We start from the raw sequence: 17,627 nt of genomic DNA, 5'->3' as shown, positions 1-17,627 counted from the left end.
ATCTTACCAAGAAGAGCCATGCTCATTGTGACCGCTTCCTCAAATTATTAGGCTTTTGGTAATTGTTTCATGTGACTATTTACATAACTTATAATATAGAAGGCCGGAATTGGTGCAACATGCCTTTAGTGTGTGCAGCAGATGATTTTGTCATTGTACATAGAGTAGGCTAAACTTGAAAATAAGAAATGAGAAGAACACCTGTGAATGAGACTTAAGTATAGTTCTGGATCTTGTATTTAATCATTTATTTAATGCTTTATTGCATGCTAGTCTCTATCAGTTCTTTACCTAGTCATACAGTCTTTTAAATGGTTGCCAGTAAACATTCTGATAGTTTTATTCAGTAAAGAGCAGTGCTTACATTACTATCACAGTTAGACTACTGAAGCCATTCTTTCTGTGATCACTTGTAGAAAGCATTGTCTGTAAGTGTTTCTGTACGTTTACTTCCGTGTTCCAAAACCAGGAGTGTGAAAAAGGTCTATTGCGCCCTTTCGCATCGCGCCTTCTTATGCAATATTAAAGGAGCATCGGTGCCGTGACGTTATTGTTCCTTTGATACGCCGTATTAGGTGCTCATTCACCCCACTGAGGTGTAAAGGGTGATATAAGTGATCGAAAAGGATGAGGATTCAATGGAAGCTTCCTCTTTACTGTCACATGCCCTTTGCCTCCCCTCCAACCAGGAACTTCGTGACGACAACTGCTGTTCCACATTAACCCTTCTTCTTCTTCTTCTTCCGTGGTTAAAGGAATATTCCGGGTTCAATACAAGTTAAGCTCAATCGACAGCATTTGTGGCATAATGATGATTACCACAAAAATGTATTTTGACTTGATTCTCCTTTTCTTAAAAAAGCAAAAATCTAGTTTACAGTGAGGCAATTACAGTGGAAGTGAATGGGGATCATTTTTGAACGTTAAAATACTCAGTTTTTGAAAAGTATAGCCACATGACAAACAATATGCAACTAAAAAGTATTTTAGTGTGGTAATATCACTTATTAATGTTTTCTGTGTGAATTTATTGCCAATTTTACAACTTCGTTGCCATGACCAGTGTTGGGTTACACTACTTTTAAAAGTAACTCATTAGAATGTTGTGTTACTCATTAAAAAAGTAACTTAATGAATTAAAAAGTTAATTTTTATGGAAAGTAAAACGTTCAGTTTTTTCTCACAGCCACTTTCTCGTCTGCTATGCTATGCATTCCATACAAATAAGCCATGCATTGCATACAAGAGACATTACAGGTTGTGCTAGCTACTGTACAACACTCATGTCAAAACAACATGGTAAACAAACAGATATTTAGAAAGTAGTCTTCACATCATATTTATAATAAAGAATCAATAACATGAATATGCATGATTTGTTTTTCCATCAACATGGCAGCCAATATAAATAATGAAGAATAATCACTGTCTTACCTAAAGCAGCAAAGTCCAACACTTGAACCTGCATCATATATGTCATCATGTGCTGTGCCCATCGACAATGCCAGAGTCAACTTAAGACGTTTTTTTCAAAATTCAGTGGAAATGCCAGCCTAACATGTTCAAGGAATGTGTCTGATAATAAAATAATATTTTTCACTTAAGTCATCTCAGTGAAAGCTTGTTTTGAGTTGATCTACGGTGCGTACAGACGCCACTGGTTGATCGCATACAACTTCAAAGGCACATGTTGATACAACTTGAATGGAATCGTTTTTAATACTACCAAAATGTCATAAAAATGGTTTGTTTCATGAATCAAACTACTTGTTTATTATAAAACAAAAATGTAGAATCTTTTTAGAAACTAAGACATTTTCTCTGCATACACAATCGATGTAGAATTTTGCTCGGAACCACTGATCCAGAGCCAGCTTTTCTCATCCCATTCTCCCAGTTACGGGAAGCTATAACACGGAGCAGTTCAGCTGCACCCTGTGTATCATGTCATGGCCAGTGGAAGAGTAGTCTTATAATCCCTCTGCCTAAACGCATTTACTGATTTTTTTAATGCAGTGTGTATTAACACATGAATCAATCCTGTTTCACTCAACCAAAGGTTGACCTCATATTATGCTAAAACACACTTGTATAGCTAATGTGCATGCACTTTAGCGAGTTGATTGACAGACGATGTCTGTATCTAAAAGGTGAATAGCTCTTTTACCTGCAAGGCAGGACTTCCTTTCTGCATCCATTGACTGTTGGGTGCTAGAGCTTCTTCCCAATTTCTCCCATTCATTTAAATAGAAGTGACTCGTCTCTGCTAAATAGTCTCTGGCCTCACACTCTATAGAACTACAATGCCCATCATGCACTACGTCTCCTCCCCGAAGTTTGCACACTTTTATTCCTGATTTCTCACAATACAGGGAAGTAGAGGTGTACAAAAGTAACGTGTTGCTTTATTTAAAATGTAACTCTGATATTATGGTCTGAAATTAAAAAAAAAAAAAATTCGTTACTTTACTCAATACCTGAAAAAGTAATCTGATTATGTAACACACGTTTCTTGTAACACGTTACCCCCAACAATGGCCATGACTATGTAATGTCATGTCAACAAACCCTAAAACCCTAAAATGACTGTAAAAACGACAATTAAAAATGTTACAGCTCAAATAATACATGAGTTTTAACAGATGAATTAATGTAAGTGCTTTTATAAAATTATAAGCTTCACATTTCTGCCTTTAAACCCTCCAAAAATTGGCCCCATTTACTTCCACTGTAAATATGAACCTGTGAACTCATGACAGAGCACAAAATCACATTCACCACACTCCTATGTATAACATGAGACAGATAGAAAAGCTTTCTGTATGCTGTCTGGTCTGGCAGTGGGCAGGTCTCAGTGGAAGAACGTATTAATCACACATTAATGCACCTGCCATAAATAAATGATGAATGTGCAGGCAAACGCAAATATATATGCCTTGGACTTCTTAATGTGGTGCATTTAACAGCACATATGTACCAGGAAGACAAATGTACAAGTTGTAAAGCATATTTTAATCATTAAGCTTATGCATATGACTGTAACTATTTTCATTGTTCATGAAATATGCTTGTCATTATTTTCAAGAAAGGAGCTTAAAATTACTTTACAATCACACTAATCAAAAAGTGCCATGGTACTATGCTTTTATCAGACATACTGTAGTGTAGTACCATGGTAATAACATGTTTTTTAGATCACATAAATATGATAATAAATAGGACCTACTTTAGTAGAACAGTATAAAAGTACCATGGTATTACCATCTAATACTTACACTGTACCACAGCACCACCACAGTACTTTGATGTAAATTTTAACAGAGTGCTAACTATCAAAAACACTTTTTTTAATTAACAAGACATAATCATATCTTTGAATCATATCTATGACATTTGTCTAAAAGATATTATGGAGTATTCCTGTTTTCTGCTGGGCATTCGGTGGTGTTTATGGGGCCAAACACACTAGTCGCATCCCCAAATGAGAGAGGGGAGTCTTATTGAGACTCAAGTTCCGTTTTAAACCAGTCTAAGCTGGTTTGCTGGTCTAGCTGGTCTCCCATCCTTGCTAAGATGGTGTTCAGCTGGTTTAACTAGTAGTTCAGCTAGTAGATCAGCTGAAAAGTGCCAAAAACTCCTCTAAAACCAGCAAACAGACAAGCCTGGGAGACCAGGTAAGACTAGCAAACCAGCTTTGGCTCTGAGGTTGTTAATTGATTGTATATGCTTCTGTTGAAGCCATCAACTTCATATTTTAGAAGTCATGTGTAATAGTGAAATTCCTAGTGAAGAACTAAATTTCCCATGATTCTGAAGATAAACTGGTAAACAAAGCATGCCAAACAAGCGCTGCAGCGACTGCACACTTCCATGTTGCACTGCGAATGACGTAATCAAGGCAATCTCCCTACATTCTCAAACTACTAATATATTTGTAAATATCAGAATATTTTGCAATAAAATGTAAATATATTGTTTCAACACTGATAACCAACAACTTTAAATCAATAGTGATATATTCTGACATTGTTTTTATTTGTTTACATCATTCACATTGCTTTATGGGATTGTAGTTCATTCCTTCATTTAAGACGTAAAGTTAAGTCTTGTACCTTGTCTTTTTGTCTCATTTTTAAATACTTTTTTGCTTCGAATCAAAGTTTGTCATGCTGTAATTCACCCCAGAGATGATTGGTTTGGTTCATGGCTGTGGCAGAAGCTGCCTTCCCTACCAAGGAGGAAGCGTGAACAGGAGTGAACAATCAACAGAACTTTAATTTAAAACTCAAATTTACACATTACAACGAAACATAGATGCACACACACAGACACGTGCGTCTCTCTCTCCAACTGGCTTCTCCGGCTCGTCCTTATCCCCCTCCCGGCTGATTAGTACGATTCAGCGCTGGGCGAGCATCCTCATGGCTCGGCCACGCCCTCCTCCTCGTCACACTCCTCCAACACCCCTTCCTGGAGGGGAGGTGTTGCCCTTCTGGCCATCCTTCTGCTGGCAGGTCTTCCACGCCTCTTTGGACCCTGGGAGAGACGAGGGGAGGGAGAGAGGAGAGGGAAAGAGCGAGGGGGAGAGACAAAGGGAGAGAGAGAGGAGAGAGAGAGAGAGAAAAAAAAATTAAACACTCCGGTCCCCAACCACGCGCCATTTGGTCCTCAGCCAGCTGAGCAGTGGTCCTCTGAGATGCTGGGTGATGGCACTGGACCTTACCTCCTGGCAGATGGTAGCGAGCTCCTCCGCCTCCCAGCAGATGTCAGCGGCTCCTCCAACTCACGGTGAATGGCTTCTCCACCCCCTGGTGGATAGTAGCAGCTCCTCCGCCCTCTAGTGACCGGCAGCGGCTCTTCCACTTCCTGGCGGACGGCAGTGAGCTTCCCCCACCCCCTGGCGGAAGGCAGCGGCTCCTTCATCTCGGGCGAACCACTCCAGTACCACCATATTATACCTCTTCGGCGTGGCGACCCAACACTAGCGGCGAGGGCTTTTCTGATGTTGCGTCTTCCTCCTGTCCCGGGTTTCGGCACCACTGTGGCAGACTCTGCCTTTGCTACCAAGGAGGAAGCGGGAACCGCAGTGAACAATCAACAGAACTTTAATTTCAAACTCAAATTTACACAGTACAACGAAACATAGACGCACACACACAGACATATGCGTCTCTCTCTCTCTCCCTCCAACTGGCATCTCCTGGCTGATTAGGACGATTCAGCACCGGGGAGCATCCTCACGGACCGGCCACACCCTCCTCCTCATCACAATGGCTTAGAACTCTTTTATGAAGGATTTTATTATATGTGCCGACACCATTTTTTTGAGAACGAGTACGAGTAACGGTATTTCCTTTTCGGTATTCGCCGATACCGCTACCTGTTTTTATGTTTTTCTGAATTCCATATCAACAGTTTATTTCGGTTTTATCATCAAAATCGTGTCTAAATAAATTAATTCATTAAAACTTTAATCAAATTAAAATAGAATAGTTCATTTTCAACATAATATTGTATTATTTTATCAAATTAAGTGCTTTTATACAGAACCTCACAGCACAATCCAAAATACAACAATGAAGTTATTTCTGTCAAATAAAGTGTTGCATAACAGCTAGAGCATCACAGATGTGAGATATTGTTTATAATATATAATATAATTACTATTGATTTATTAATATTATTATTACTATTATTATTATTATTAGTAGTAGTATTAGTAGTACAGTGAATATTACATAACTATACAGTAGTTAAATATTTATGTCATAATTTTGTCCATTTAAATTAAGCTTTTATTTTGGAAAAAAAAATATTTTGAAGTGTTTCTGTGTTGTTTTGACGGTAGCTTCTCACTTACAGAAAAGCAGATGGCCCAATGTGATTATTAAACTACAAAAGGCTGCTGTTTAATTCAATTTGTAGTCTGTATGTGCCTCGTGCTACAAAGTGAATTAGTGCTTTGCTCACTGTCATCTACTACAAACAGAGTGTGCAATGCTCATGATGGTGTTTTCCACCAACACAACACCGACTCTACACATTCACAAGCACTCAAATTTGAAGTGCACAGCACATGCAAACTATATACTTATCTCATTAAATCGCAGCCTTTGCGGTTTACTAATCACACTAGGATATAACATCATTTTAATATGTGCGCTGAATGTTTATGGGGTGAAATTTGTACGGCAGATGGTATAGAAGCATTTTTACGAGCACGAGTACAAGTACATGAGCACATATCTGACCCGATTCCGATACCAGTATCGGTATCGGGACATTCCTAGATTTTAATAAAAAAAATAAATAAAAAAAATGAATGGGAAAAATACTTCCAGAAACCAGACAGCTGAAAAGTGGACGGGCACTGTTGTGCTTTATTTTATGCAAGCACTCGCTCAACTTTCCTCTCTTGAGTAACACAATTTAAAATAAATAAAGAGCGTCATGTCCAAACCACACCAACGATTAGCTGGTAACACATTACAATAAGGTTCCATTTGTTAACATTAATAAATGCATTAGGTATCATGAACAAACAATTAACAAAATATTTGTTACATTTTTTATAATCTTTGTTAATGTTAGTTAATAAAAATAAAATTGTTCATTGTTAGTTCATGTTAGTTTATAGTGCATCAACTAATGTTAACTAATACAACCTTTGATTTTAAATATGTATTAGTATATGTTGAAAGTAACATTAACTAAGATTAATAAATGCTTAAGTATTGTTCATTGCTTGTTCATGATAAAGCTGCACTACGTAACTTTGTGCTCTCTAGCGACATCTGTGGTTGAAACTTAAAATTTCAAGCAATTTGTGGAAGAACACTTTATGTCAGTCGTGTTTCGGCACTGCTCTTCTGGCGGATGAATCTCCCAATTTGAGCCAGCTGGACATCGCCTGCATGTGATCATGACTGGAGGCGGAGTCATAATGTGCTATTTTCATGTTGATTTTATATTATACGATTAAACATTTGAAACCGAAATATTACTTGCTTTGATGAAGATAAACAACCCTCTTATTTACATATCTGAATGAATTTTACACTTCAGTTGCTTTTCTGACACTACACTCAAAACACTTTTTGTATTTTTTTCTCCCCAATTTGGAATGCCCAATTCCCAATGCGCTCTATGTCCTCATAGTGGCGTAGTGACTTGCCTCAATCCGGGTGGTGGAGGACGAATCTCAGTTGCCTCCACGTCTGAAACCGTCAGTCTGTGCATCTTATCCCGTGGCTTGTTGAGCGCGTTACCTTGGAGACATAGCGTGTAGAGGTTTCACGCTATTCCCCGCAGGATCCACGCACAACTCACCATGCGCCCCACCGAGAGCGAGAACCACATTATAGCGACCACGAGGAGGTTACTCCATGCGACTCTACCCTCCCTAACAACCGGGCCAATTTGGTTGCTTAGGAAACCTGGCTGTTAGGAGTCACTCAGTACGCCCTGGATTCGAACTCACAATTCCAGGGGTGGTAGTCAGCGTCTTTACTCGCTGAGCTACCCAGGACCCCACCAAAGCACTTTTAAATAGAGAACAGGGGGCTCTCCTCAGCCACCACCATTAGATCAATATAATGCATCCTTGCTGAATAAAAGTATTCATTTCTTTCCAGAAAAAATTACACAACTGTTTTCAACATTGATTATAATAATAAATGTTTCTTGAGCAGCAAATCAGCATATTAGAATGATTTCTGAAGGATCGCGTGACACTGAAGACTGGAGTAATGATGCTGAGAATTCAGCTATATATCACAGGAATAAATTGCATTTAAAACTTGCCTCTGGGGCATTTACCATTTGTATAGATAGTCTCAGAACATTACAGTATGAATAGCGCTCTCTGCGCGTGGGTGTGATCACATTAGGGATAATTAGCTGAGCCAGGAGAAACTGTACATCGCTTTGTTTCATAAAGATTACATTGCAGGAGAATATTTGTTTTAAATTTGAATTGTTTTATTTAAAAGTAGACATTTTATGCTTTCTTTAGACATATGTTTCATGTTTGTCTGATAAGTATTCGCAGAGTTTCAGTTCATTTTTTTGACGTGTTTCAGAAAGATGCTCGTGGAGACAGAGACGGATGAAAGCGCACACTGATTATTTTCTTTATTTTACAAAAGCACAAGACTTTGTTGTTATTGTGAGTGAACACAAATAAAATTAGACCCCTTATAGTTTCTAATGATGTCTTACACTTATCTGTATGCGCAAGTATTTTAAGTCGTTTCCACTATTATGAGGAGAAAATCCAGCAGGATGCGCCGGCACGTCCATCGACCCCTGAGGGTTAATATGATTATTCAATTGTTTTATCTACTATTAATATTTGAATTGTACTGCAGTTTTCGATTTAAGAGGTTCAACTCGTGATATGGCTGATACGAGTTCAATAGAAGACATTATTATTTTCATACTATATTGTCATTTGTCAATCAACCTATAAAAATAGACTTCATATGTGGTAACATGAAAATCATCTGCTTTTATTCATATGAAAATCAATTTAATAAATTAAACCCAACACGGGTTCAGGTCCATTGTTTCCTAAAAACATTGCAATCAACTGGTTTTATTCAAGTAAAAAAAAATTTATGTGACATGACTACATTAGGTTATCCCAACAAAGCTAATTTTAAGGATCAGGTCAAGTAGAAATAATCCTTAAGGTAACAACTGCACATTTTTCTTTTTTAACAGTGTAAAAGACAACTTTAAGATGTTCTTCTAACTGCACAATGAAACATTATTACAGCAAGCTTCTCGGCGTAATGTGTGTGGATTCACAATACTTTCTCAAAATCTGCTGCTCTTGATTGTTGTTGCTTTCGACTTGGACATCACTGTTCCTCCAGGACTGGTTTGGAGATCCAAGATCATCTGTAGATACCCAGAAATCCAGAGAGAACAGCACCAGAACTCCAATCCACAGGCTCCAGCTCTGATCCATCATCCTTTAAAAACAACCAACCTGAGCCTATGACAAAATCTACTTCAATCACTATTCAAGGAATTCCCAAGAATAGGATCTTAGCCGTCTATAAATGCATGTTATATATTTATTTACTGCAAAGCTTAACAAGGAAGGCATGAAGACTTCTGACTCAATGCACTCTGTGCGATCTTCACTCTTGGCAAAGTTAAAAAATGATCTTCTCTTCCTGGTTCTCTCTCCAGGTGTGTGATAGCAGTGTGTATGTATATTGGAGAGGAAGGGCAGAGATTTTTGCCCATGTGCTGACAACACCAATAGGAAAGTCAAGGAATATCTGTGACCTCAAGGAACTTAACTGATCATTAACTTCTTCAATTCATCTGCGTTCCAGCCTTTCACGATGACTGAACTCATTCAGGGCGGAAATATTGATTGCAGACATATATGATACAGATTTCTAAGTCATCTTGGAACCATGTCAAAAGTAGATATTGTTTAAATCAATCAAATAAATTATAATATTTTCGACTGTGGTTGAATAATTACATGTAATAAAAATATGGTTTTAAAATATTAGTAAGAAAACATTTTTATGTAAAATTATTTATAATTATATATATGTAAGGGAGAACTCAGCAGTTGACCAATTTAATATACCAGTTCTATATATATATATATATATATATATATATATATAAAAAAGAAAAACTTTTTTAGAACAATATTAGAAGGTTGCTTTTAAATTAACCCTGACTCTAACCTTAACCCTACAGAAAGTTCATTATTATGTTGCTACATTTTATAGACTAGTTTTTCAATGTTTAGTTTTAGAATCCTCACTTTTTTACACCTTTTATCTATTATATGTAGCACTGTTGAGCACATTTCTCATGTGTGAAATGCATTAAACAAATAGTTTCTCAAGTGCCTCACTGTAACCCAGATTTTTGCTTTTTTAAAGAAAAGCAGGGGCAAGTCCAAATACATTTTTGTGGTAAGCAATATTATGCCACAAATGCTGTTGACTGAGCTTAACTTGTATTCAACCCTGAATATTCCTTTTAAGGGTTCGAAATATTCCTTAATACAGCCTCCTAAATGAAGTGATTTTTGACACAAAGTTCTGACTTCATTAGTCTTTATTGGGAAATGTCATGTTCCTCTCATACAATGGGATAGAGTGCATAGCTGGCAATCCCGCAGGTGTTTTTGCCATTGCGGATAATTCGCATGTAGCCTCCTTCTCCCCATCCTGTTCCCCAACTGAGGAAAGAAAAGAAAAGATGAGCTAAAATGTAATGCATCAAACTAGAACACTCCCATAATAATAAACAAAGCTGTCTGTGTGTCACTAACAGTGTGGATGAGGTGTCAATGTCATCATAAGCTCTTTATGATGAGAGTGTTCTCACCTGTTTTTGATTATCCAGTAATCTTTGCCACCCTCTGAACCATAACCAACCAAAAGCACAGCATGGTTGAGATTGTTAGGGTTACAGTTAGACTCCGTGTAGATCCCTGTTGGAATGATAGTTTTAGGTTAGGGATAGGTTTAGGATATGTTGATCTAAATTCTAACATATAGTATTGTAATCTAATCATATTGGGAGATTATATATATAAATCAAAACAATAGATTTGTCACAATGTAAATTAGATTCTATGATATTTGAAGAGAAAAAAACTTACCCGAGCTGTAAAAGAGGAAACTTGGGTTGTCAGCATCTATAGCAACAGTGATTGGACCAACAGTTGCCATGGCGTCAGCCAGTGCCTGTTCATCTCCAGCCGGGACAAACCTATAGTCACTGATTCTGGCGGCAACCAGGCTGCTGTCATAAAAACAGGGCTGAGTATCCTGACAAACCAATAAACATGGAGAAGTTAAACAGCGCAACTTCCACGTTTGTAATAGTACATTTGGATCAATACTAAGAAATCAATAGTAATCCATTATAAAATCAATACAAAGCAGAAATACACTACCATTCAAATGTTTGGACACAGCTAATCATTTTTAATTACTTCTGTTTTCCATATGTTAGAATTAGAAATAGACCGATAATCGGTTTGACTGATATTGTTAACCGATATTTACACTTTTTCACTTAATCAGTTATCGGTTTTGTTATATTGGGTTTACTGATAAATTCGGACACAAAAGACTTTACATTTTAAATAGTAATTAGGCTAAGTGAGGGGCTTTTTTATATTGCAACTAAAACTAGTCAAATTAATTCTTTGTAGACTGTGTGCAATATTAGTTTTGTAAATCAGTTCACCAGAGGTTAGTGATAAATGATTAAGTTGTTTATGCATATCAGTTATCAGACACTTAAACACAAAATTAATCAGTATCGTATTGGCCATTAAAAACCAATATCGGTCAATTTCTAATTAGAATAATAGTAAAGTCATTAATATTATGAAATAACACAAATGGAAGTTATTAATTTGTATATAACTCCTGATCTTCATTCACTATATGTTTCAATTCATCCATTTAAAAAAGTACAATTTTAGTATTGTAAAAAATTCATAAATAAGCATAATTTATATTTATCGACAAAAGATTTTCAAGTGTTTAAGCATGAGCAAAGATAATGAAAAACACAGAGTTGGGGAGTAGGCTAACTAAACTAAAAGTAGTGACATTACTAACATATATTACAGAACACGCTTTATTTGTCACATTAAATTGTCGAGGGAATGATCAAACACACTCACCTAAACAGTCCTCTCTTTCATATATAGCGCTAGGAAATCTGAATCAGTTAAGTGAATTTGTTCTTTTGGAAAGTTCATGTAAATGTACCAGTTAAAATAAACGATTCACTTATTGTAGCTTTGGGAGCTCCGATTCATTTTAGTGAGTCAGTTCGTTTGGACAGTTCATGTAAATGAACTGGTTCACATAAATGATTCACTGATTCACTTGAGCCCCTGCGCAGCCTTAAGGCCCCGGTAGCATATGTACATCACCCACATGTCTATTTCATGAGTGTGTTTACATCTGGAAGATGTATTTTTTAGGTCGTTTGCTCATCTGCAATACTTTCAACCCGATCTCATAAAAATGTATACATAATTTATGAGTTGGCTATTTTGTATGGTCTTGCATGATGTTGTTCACATAAACTCGTACGATCGTACGATCATGTGCAAATTCCCAGATGTCTAATGCAGAAGTAAGCACGTGTACTGCGCACCAGGCATTAAGGACATACTTAATATTATGCCCTTACCCAAACCCCTTTTCTAAACTTAACCAATGAGAAGAGTGTGTAAACATGATAAGAAGCTGTTGTGTGTGATATAAGGAAGTAAACAGTGACGTCATTGGCTGTAGTGAAAGTCGTAGGAATTGCAGTCGCACGTTATCATACGAATTAGCCAAATTTAGAAATGTGGTACGAATCCTGACGATTTCGCCATGAGAGTGTGTTGAATACTTCTATAAGACGTTTCCCCTTGTATGTCAATAAGACATTCAGCAGATGTCTTTGAGATGTTTATGAATTAGATTGTTTGTAAATCTGATCTTTTTAAGATGTTTAGCAGATGTTAATTAGATTGTGATGCTTTCCAGATTCATAGATTTAAAACAGACATCTTGGAGATTTATGTGCACTATCTGGGTATACTTCATACGAAATTGAAGAATGAACGGGTGTGATGTTAGGGGTTTTTGAGTTCCTTTCGGTGGTTTGTAACAGCTCGTCAGCGCAAAGCTAAACACCTTCTTACTGCCATTGGTCCACGTCATCAGTAGCTCCACCTACTTTGGGGCCGACGACTAATTCCGCTTATGTTGTTCAGTCAGTTTAGATCAGTCAACATGAACACAATGGTGTGCAATTATTAGGGAGCTGGTGCAAACTTACCTACATCTATACAATCGTTCACCTAAAGACATTTTCGAAGGCCATGTTGTGTGATTTTTTTTTGTTTAATTAGTCTACAAAAATAATCAAATCTACTCAAATACTCTTAAGTTCCCATTCCCTCTGTTGTTTGATATACTGCTTTCCTCATGTGCCATCTACCTGGTCATAGTAAGATATGCCTATCATCCATTATGCCTATTTACACTCTTAATGCACCGATCATTGCAGTAATATCAGTTTCATTATAAATTACAATAACAGAGTGGAGCCAGAGCATTGCATGTTAGCACATTAGCACCATGAACGCAGAATATTAACATGACAAATTGCAAATTATCTACTGCATTTATATTACTTTAAATCATTGAGTAGTTAAAACAGCTTCTTTTACTGATCTTGTGTGAATTCTACTCATAGAATGAGGTATGCAGTCATTTATTACACATTTTAATGTTACATTAGTTAAGGTTTTACATGTCGTCTTGTGCGTCCTAATATTTAAATGCTCCTCTAAACGCCTCCCCCAGGCTTTTAACGAAAAACAGAGAAGCACTTCGCCATGAGTATTCCGAGGCCTTTAAAGGGACACATATATACTGTACTGTACATATTTAGACTCAGTTCTATAAAATAAGGTGTTTTCTAGTTTCATTAGTTTATATTAGAAAAAAATTTAAATGTTCAGTTTAAAGGGTGTAGTGTCACCCCAATTAAACATATAGCTACCAGGTTAGAGGCTGTAGCCTTTAGCCTCCTTGTTTGCGCACCCTCCTCCCATGACGGAGACGCCGGTTCGAGTCATGTACGGAGCGGGTAGAACAGGAGCGTCACAGTGGTGCCGTGACCCAGATGGGAGTGAGGTTTAGGGGGGTGAGTGTAATGGGAGCCAGCTGATAGATAGCTGTGCAATGTGTATAGAACTCACTCTCCTGATCTCAAGAGGTGCACTAGCAACTGACGCTAGAGGCTTTAGCCTCCTCATTAGTGCACCCACCTCCCATGCCGGAGACACCAGTTCAAGTCCCATACGGAGCGGGTAGAACAGGAGCATCACAATAGCAAGATTCAGAGTGGCTTTCCTAACACTGGAGAAACATTTATTCTGTCAAGTGTCCCAACTTTTGACTGGTAGTGTATGTACGATATAAGCAGTCTTTCACAGGACTCTTTCAGCTCAGTGCGGTGGAGTGTTATTTTCACATTATTTGGACACCAAACTACATTTATGGTTTATCTCTCTTACTCATATGACCATAATCACTCACCACTGATGTATAGGGGTAAGTGTCAGAGCTCTGCAACCCTCTCTTGACCACATAATCATAGGCGTTTGCCATCCAGGCACCACTGCAGCCATACGTGCCGTAAGACTTGGAGCAGTCCACCAGATTCTGCTCACTTAGGGACACCAGCCGCCCCGTCCTCTTGAATATTTGTCCCTCAATGGCACCCGTAGTACTGAAAGCCCAGCACGACCCACAGAATCCCTGGACAATGGCAACAAATCAGTTCATTTTGCACCTTAAATTCGGCTTTATTTAACATCTGGCATCTTTGCTTTCATTTATATATTGTCATAAAAACAACACTTCAATAAGGAAACTTGTGGACAAATGAAAACGTGTAATAAAGAGTAAAAAGGCAATGTGACATTATAAGTTTGGAAAGAAAAAACTATAGCAAAAAAGAAAAGAAAGACCGACCGACCTGGTCTTTAACTTTAGTTACATATCCCATTGCTCTGTAGTCCACTGTGGTCAATCCCAGTCTTTTAGCATTGGAACGGAGCATCCGAGCAGATGCAATCTTTCCCCTTCTATTTATCCGGCCATTAATTGTGGCACCCAATAAATGTTTGTACTCAAACTGGGTCTGCAGATTACAAACAAAAAAGAAAAGAAAAAAAAGAAACAAAAGAGAGAGACAATTATTAACAAAATAATTGTACATATTCATAATTATAATTACAAAACTTTCTAATTGTGCTGTAAATCATAAATCAGACCTGACTCCTACAAAGAAGAAATGCACATGACCTGTTTTACTTACGAGGTCACCATATTTGTTCATTGCCATGCTAAAGGATGACAATCCAAAGCGAAAGTTTTCATTGTTTTTGTCAATCATCCTCATGTTGTTCTCCCAGATAGTCCTCCTCTGATCATCATCACACTGCAAATATAAAGACAAAAAGGACAGAATGAATAAAATGATGAGTTACAACTCACAGAAGAATTCAGTACATATTAACATCTGAAAATTTTAAGCACTGCAATAGTAGCCTGTTTTATTTTTATAGCAGCCTTTTTTTCTTTTCTTTTTTTTTTTCACATTTCATTCATTCAGATACAAAAGTGGCTTTTAGGGGCCGACTTATAGGCCTATAATGCATAGCGAGATTTTTTTTTTTTTTGAGGGGCCGTTCATACCTAAAATGTTTTTGCGTTCACCCACACTTTTTCCCGTTTTTTTATTTTTTTGTATTTTATTTTATTTGTTTTTATTTTTTTTGAGGGGCCGTTCATACCTAAAACGTTTTTGCGTTCACCCACACTTTTCCCCGTTTTTTTTTTTTACATTTTTTTTTATTTTTTTTAATGCACTAGACGTACACCGTTGCGCCACGTCTCGCATTTTGTTTTTAGCACCTTGCACAGGAGCGCTGCACTGTTTTAAACGCCATGTCACGTTAAAAAGAACTTCAACTGTTGACAACGCGTCTCGAGACACCTGTGTTCTGCTCCGTTTGTGGCGCTGCGTCTTGCTTGTTTTAGCGCAAGAACGTATTTGGTCAGAACGGCCCCTAATTTGATACGGCAAAAACGCTGAAAAAACCACGCCACGCGGCCAACGGTCAACATTGGTCTAGACTCGAGCATTTTTACATAGAAAAACAATTGAAAAACAGCACTGAAAAAAAAAAAAATATTTTGGGGGGTGTTAATTACTATTCATACACATTGGTTAAAATATACCCTTACCTATACTGCATGCTAAAATTGAGAACAAATTTACTCAAAGAAAGTGGGTGCAAATTGCTGCCTCATTTTTGGTGGGTAAATTCTAAGTTGTTGTTTTTTTTCCAGTGAATATTCCGTGTTCAATAAAAAAAAAATACGTTTGATCGACAGCATTTATGGCAAAATTTAATTTCAACGTGTCCCTCTTTTTCTTTAAAAAAGAACAAATCTGGGGGCCTGGACAGCTCAGTGAGTAAAAATGCTGACTACCACCCCTGAAGTCACGAGTTCAAATCCAAGGTGTGCTGAGTGACTCCAGCCAGGTCTCCTAAGCAACCAAATTGGCCTGGTTGCTAGGGAGGGTAGAGTCACATGGGGTAACCTCCTTGTGGTCTTGAATAGTGGTTCTCGCTCTCAATGGGGCACGTGGCAAGTTGTGCGTGGATCACAGAGAGTAGCATGAGCACCTACATGCTGTGAGTCTCCGCAGTGTCGTGCACAACGAGCCATGTGATAAGATGAGTGTATTGACTGTCTCAGAAGCGAGGCAACTGAGACTTGTCCTCCACCACCCAGATTGAGGTGAGTAACCGCGCCACCATGAGGACCTACTAAGTAGTGGGAATTGGGCATTCCACACTGGGAGAAAAAGGGGATAAAATAAAAAATAAATAAAATAAAAATAAAAAATCTGGGTTACAGTACAATGGAAGTGAATGGGGGCCAATCCGTAAACTTTAAAATACTTACTATTTCAAAAGTATAGCTACAAGACATAAATAATTTGCATGTTAACATGATTTTAACCTTTGAACCTTTTCTGAGTAAAGTTATATACAATGTTAATTTTTTTTTTGCCATGATGACATGACGGCGCAAACCCTAAAACACCCGTGAAAACAATGATATAAACAATTTTACAGCTCAAATTATACACGAGTTTTAACAGAATAATAATGAAAGTGCTTTTACAAAATTATAAGCTTCACATTTCTGCCTTTTAACCCTCCAAACATTGGCCTCATTCACTTCCATTATAAGTGCCCCACTGTAACCTCAATCAGACAGGCCAATTGTTTTTATTTATTTATTTATTTATTTATTTATTTTTGTGCTAATCAACATTATTCCACTAAGCCGCACTCAAATGACAAATAAATAAATAAAATTAATAAAAATAAATAAATAAACTCCAACCAACCTTTTCATCATAAGACACTTCATTGTGCTTTTTCCACAGCATCCACTCTGAGACAACCTCTTCTTCTGAATCTGATGCCACTTGAAGAGGTGCCCACATCAGGAGGGCAAACAATGCTGCTCTACCAAACAATGCTGCCCTATGTGCTTGATACAGATTTAGGAAAATAGACAAAAACTGTGACCTGAAAGTTAGACTTCATTAATTTAGACTTCAGAAACAGTTTTTAAAGTTTTCACACTTCCAGCTTTTTAAATTTGGCCTGTATTATAAAACAACATTATATCCACATAGCAAATTATTAGCACTAAAAAATGTGAAAAATAAAACTAACAAATAAAGGATAAGGATTCGGAACTTACCAAACATGTTGATGCAAAAGCTCTGCAGAAAGTTAATGGCTGGTTAGTTTCAGTGTCTTTTGCATTATATACCGTACAATAATTTGGAAGGTGTGTCCATACTGTTATAAATTCCAACACCATATTATTGCGAAAGAGGAAGGCCCTAATTAACAAAACTTAAATAATCCTAACCCCAACCAACAACTCCACCAAAACACTGACAAATATATAAAACATTTCCAAAAGATCTTAAACTGCTGTCCCTGGAAAACAAGT

At 37.3% G+C, this 17,627-nt stretch overlaps 1 protein-coding gene and 1 long non-coding RNA gene across 2 annotated transcripts; both read right to left on the bottom strand.

Annotated features, from left to right (window-relative positions):
* Positions 1 to 4,274: 4,274 nt before the first annotated feature.
* LOC127438999 (uncharacterized) lies at positions 4,275 to 9,163 on the bottom strand. Its single transcript, XR_007896838.1, has 3 exons — positions 8,817 to 9,163; positions 4,724 to 5,060; positions 4,275 to 4,536 (listed from the first exon to the last, which is right to left on the bottom strand). It is a non-coding gene; the product is annotated as an uncharacterized LOC127438999 (long non-coding RNA).
* Positions 9,164 to 10,091: 928 nt separating this feature from the next.
* On the bottom strand, positions 10,092 to 17,391 carry LOC127438985 (procathepsin L-like). Its single transcript, XM_051694955.1, has 8 exons — positions 17,370 to 17,391; positions 17,008 to 17,153; positions 14,896 to 15,018; positions 14,554 to 14,718; positions 14,112 to 14,333; positions 10,649 to 10,817; positions 10,372 to 10,477; positions 10,092 to 10,222 (listed from the first exon to the last, which is right to left on the bottom strand). Exons 1-8 carry the CDS (start codon positions 17,374 to 17,376, stop codon positions 10,123 to 10,125), a joined length of 1,038 nt encoding a protein of 345 aa, XP_051550915.1. The 5' UTR covers positions 17,377 to 17,391; the 3' UTR covers positions 10,092 to 10,122.
* Positions 17,392 to 17,627: the final 236 nt, after the last annotated feature.

This window comes from Myxocyprinus asiaticus, chromosome 50 (assembly GCF_019703515.2).
Source record: "Myxocyprinus asiaticus isolate MX2 ecotype Aquarium Trade chromosome 50, UBuf_Myxa_2, whole genome shotgun sequence".
NCBI classification, from domain to species: domain Eukaryota; kingdom Metazoa; phylum Chordata; class Actinopteri; order Cypriniformes; family Catostomidae; genus Myxocyprinus; species Myxocyprinus asiaticus.
The sequence above is the reverse complement of the archived record's forward strand: the minus strand, read 5'-3'. Positions and strand labels throughout refer to the sequence as shown.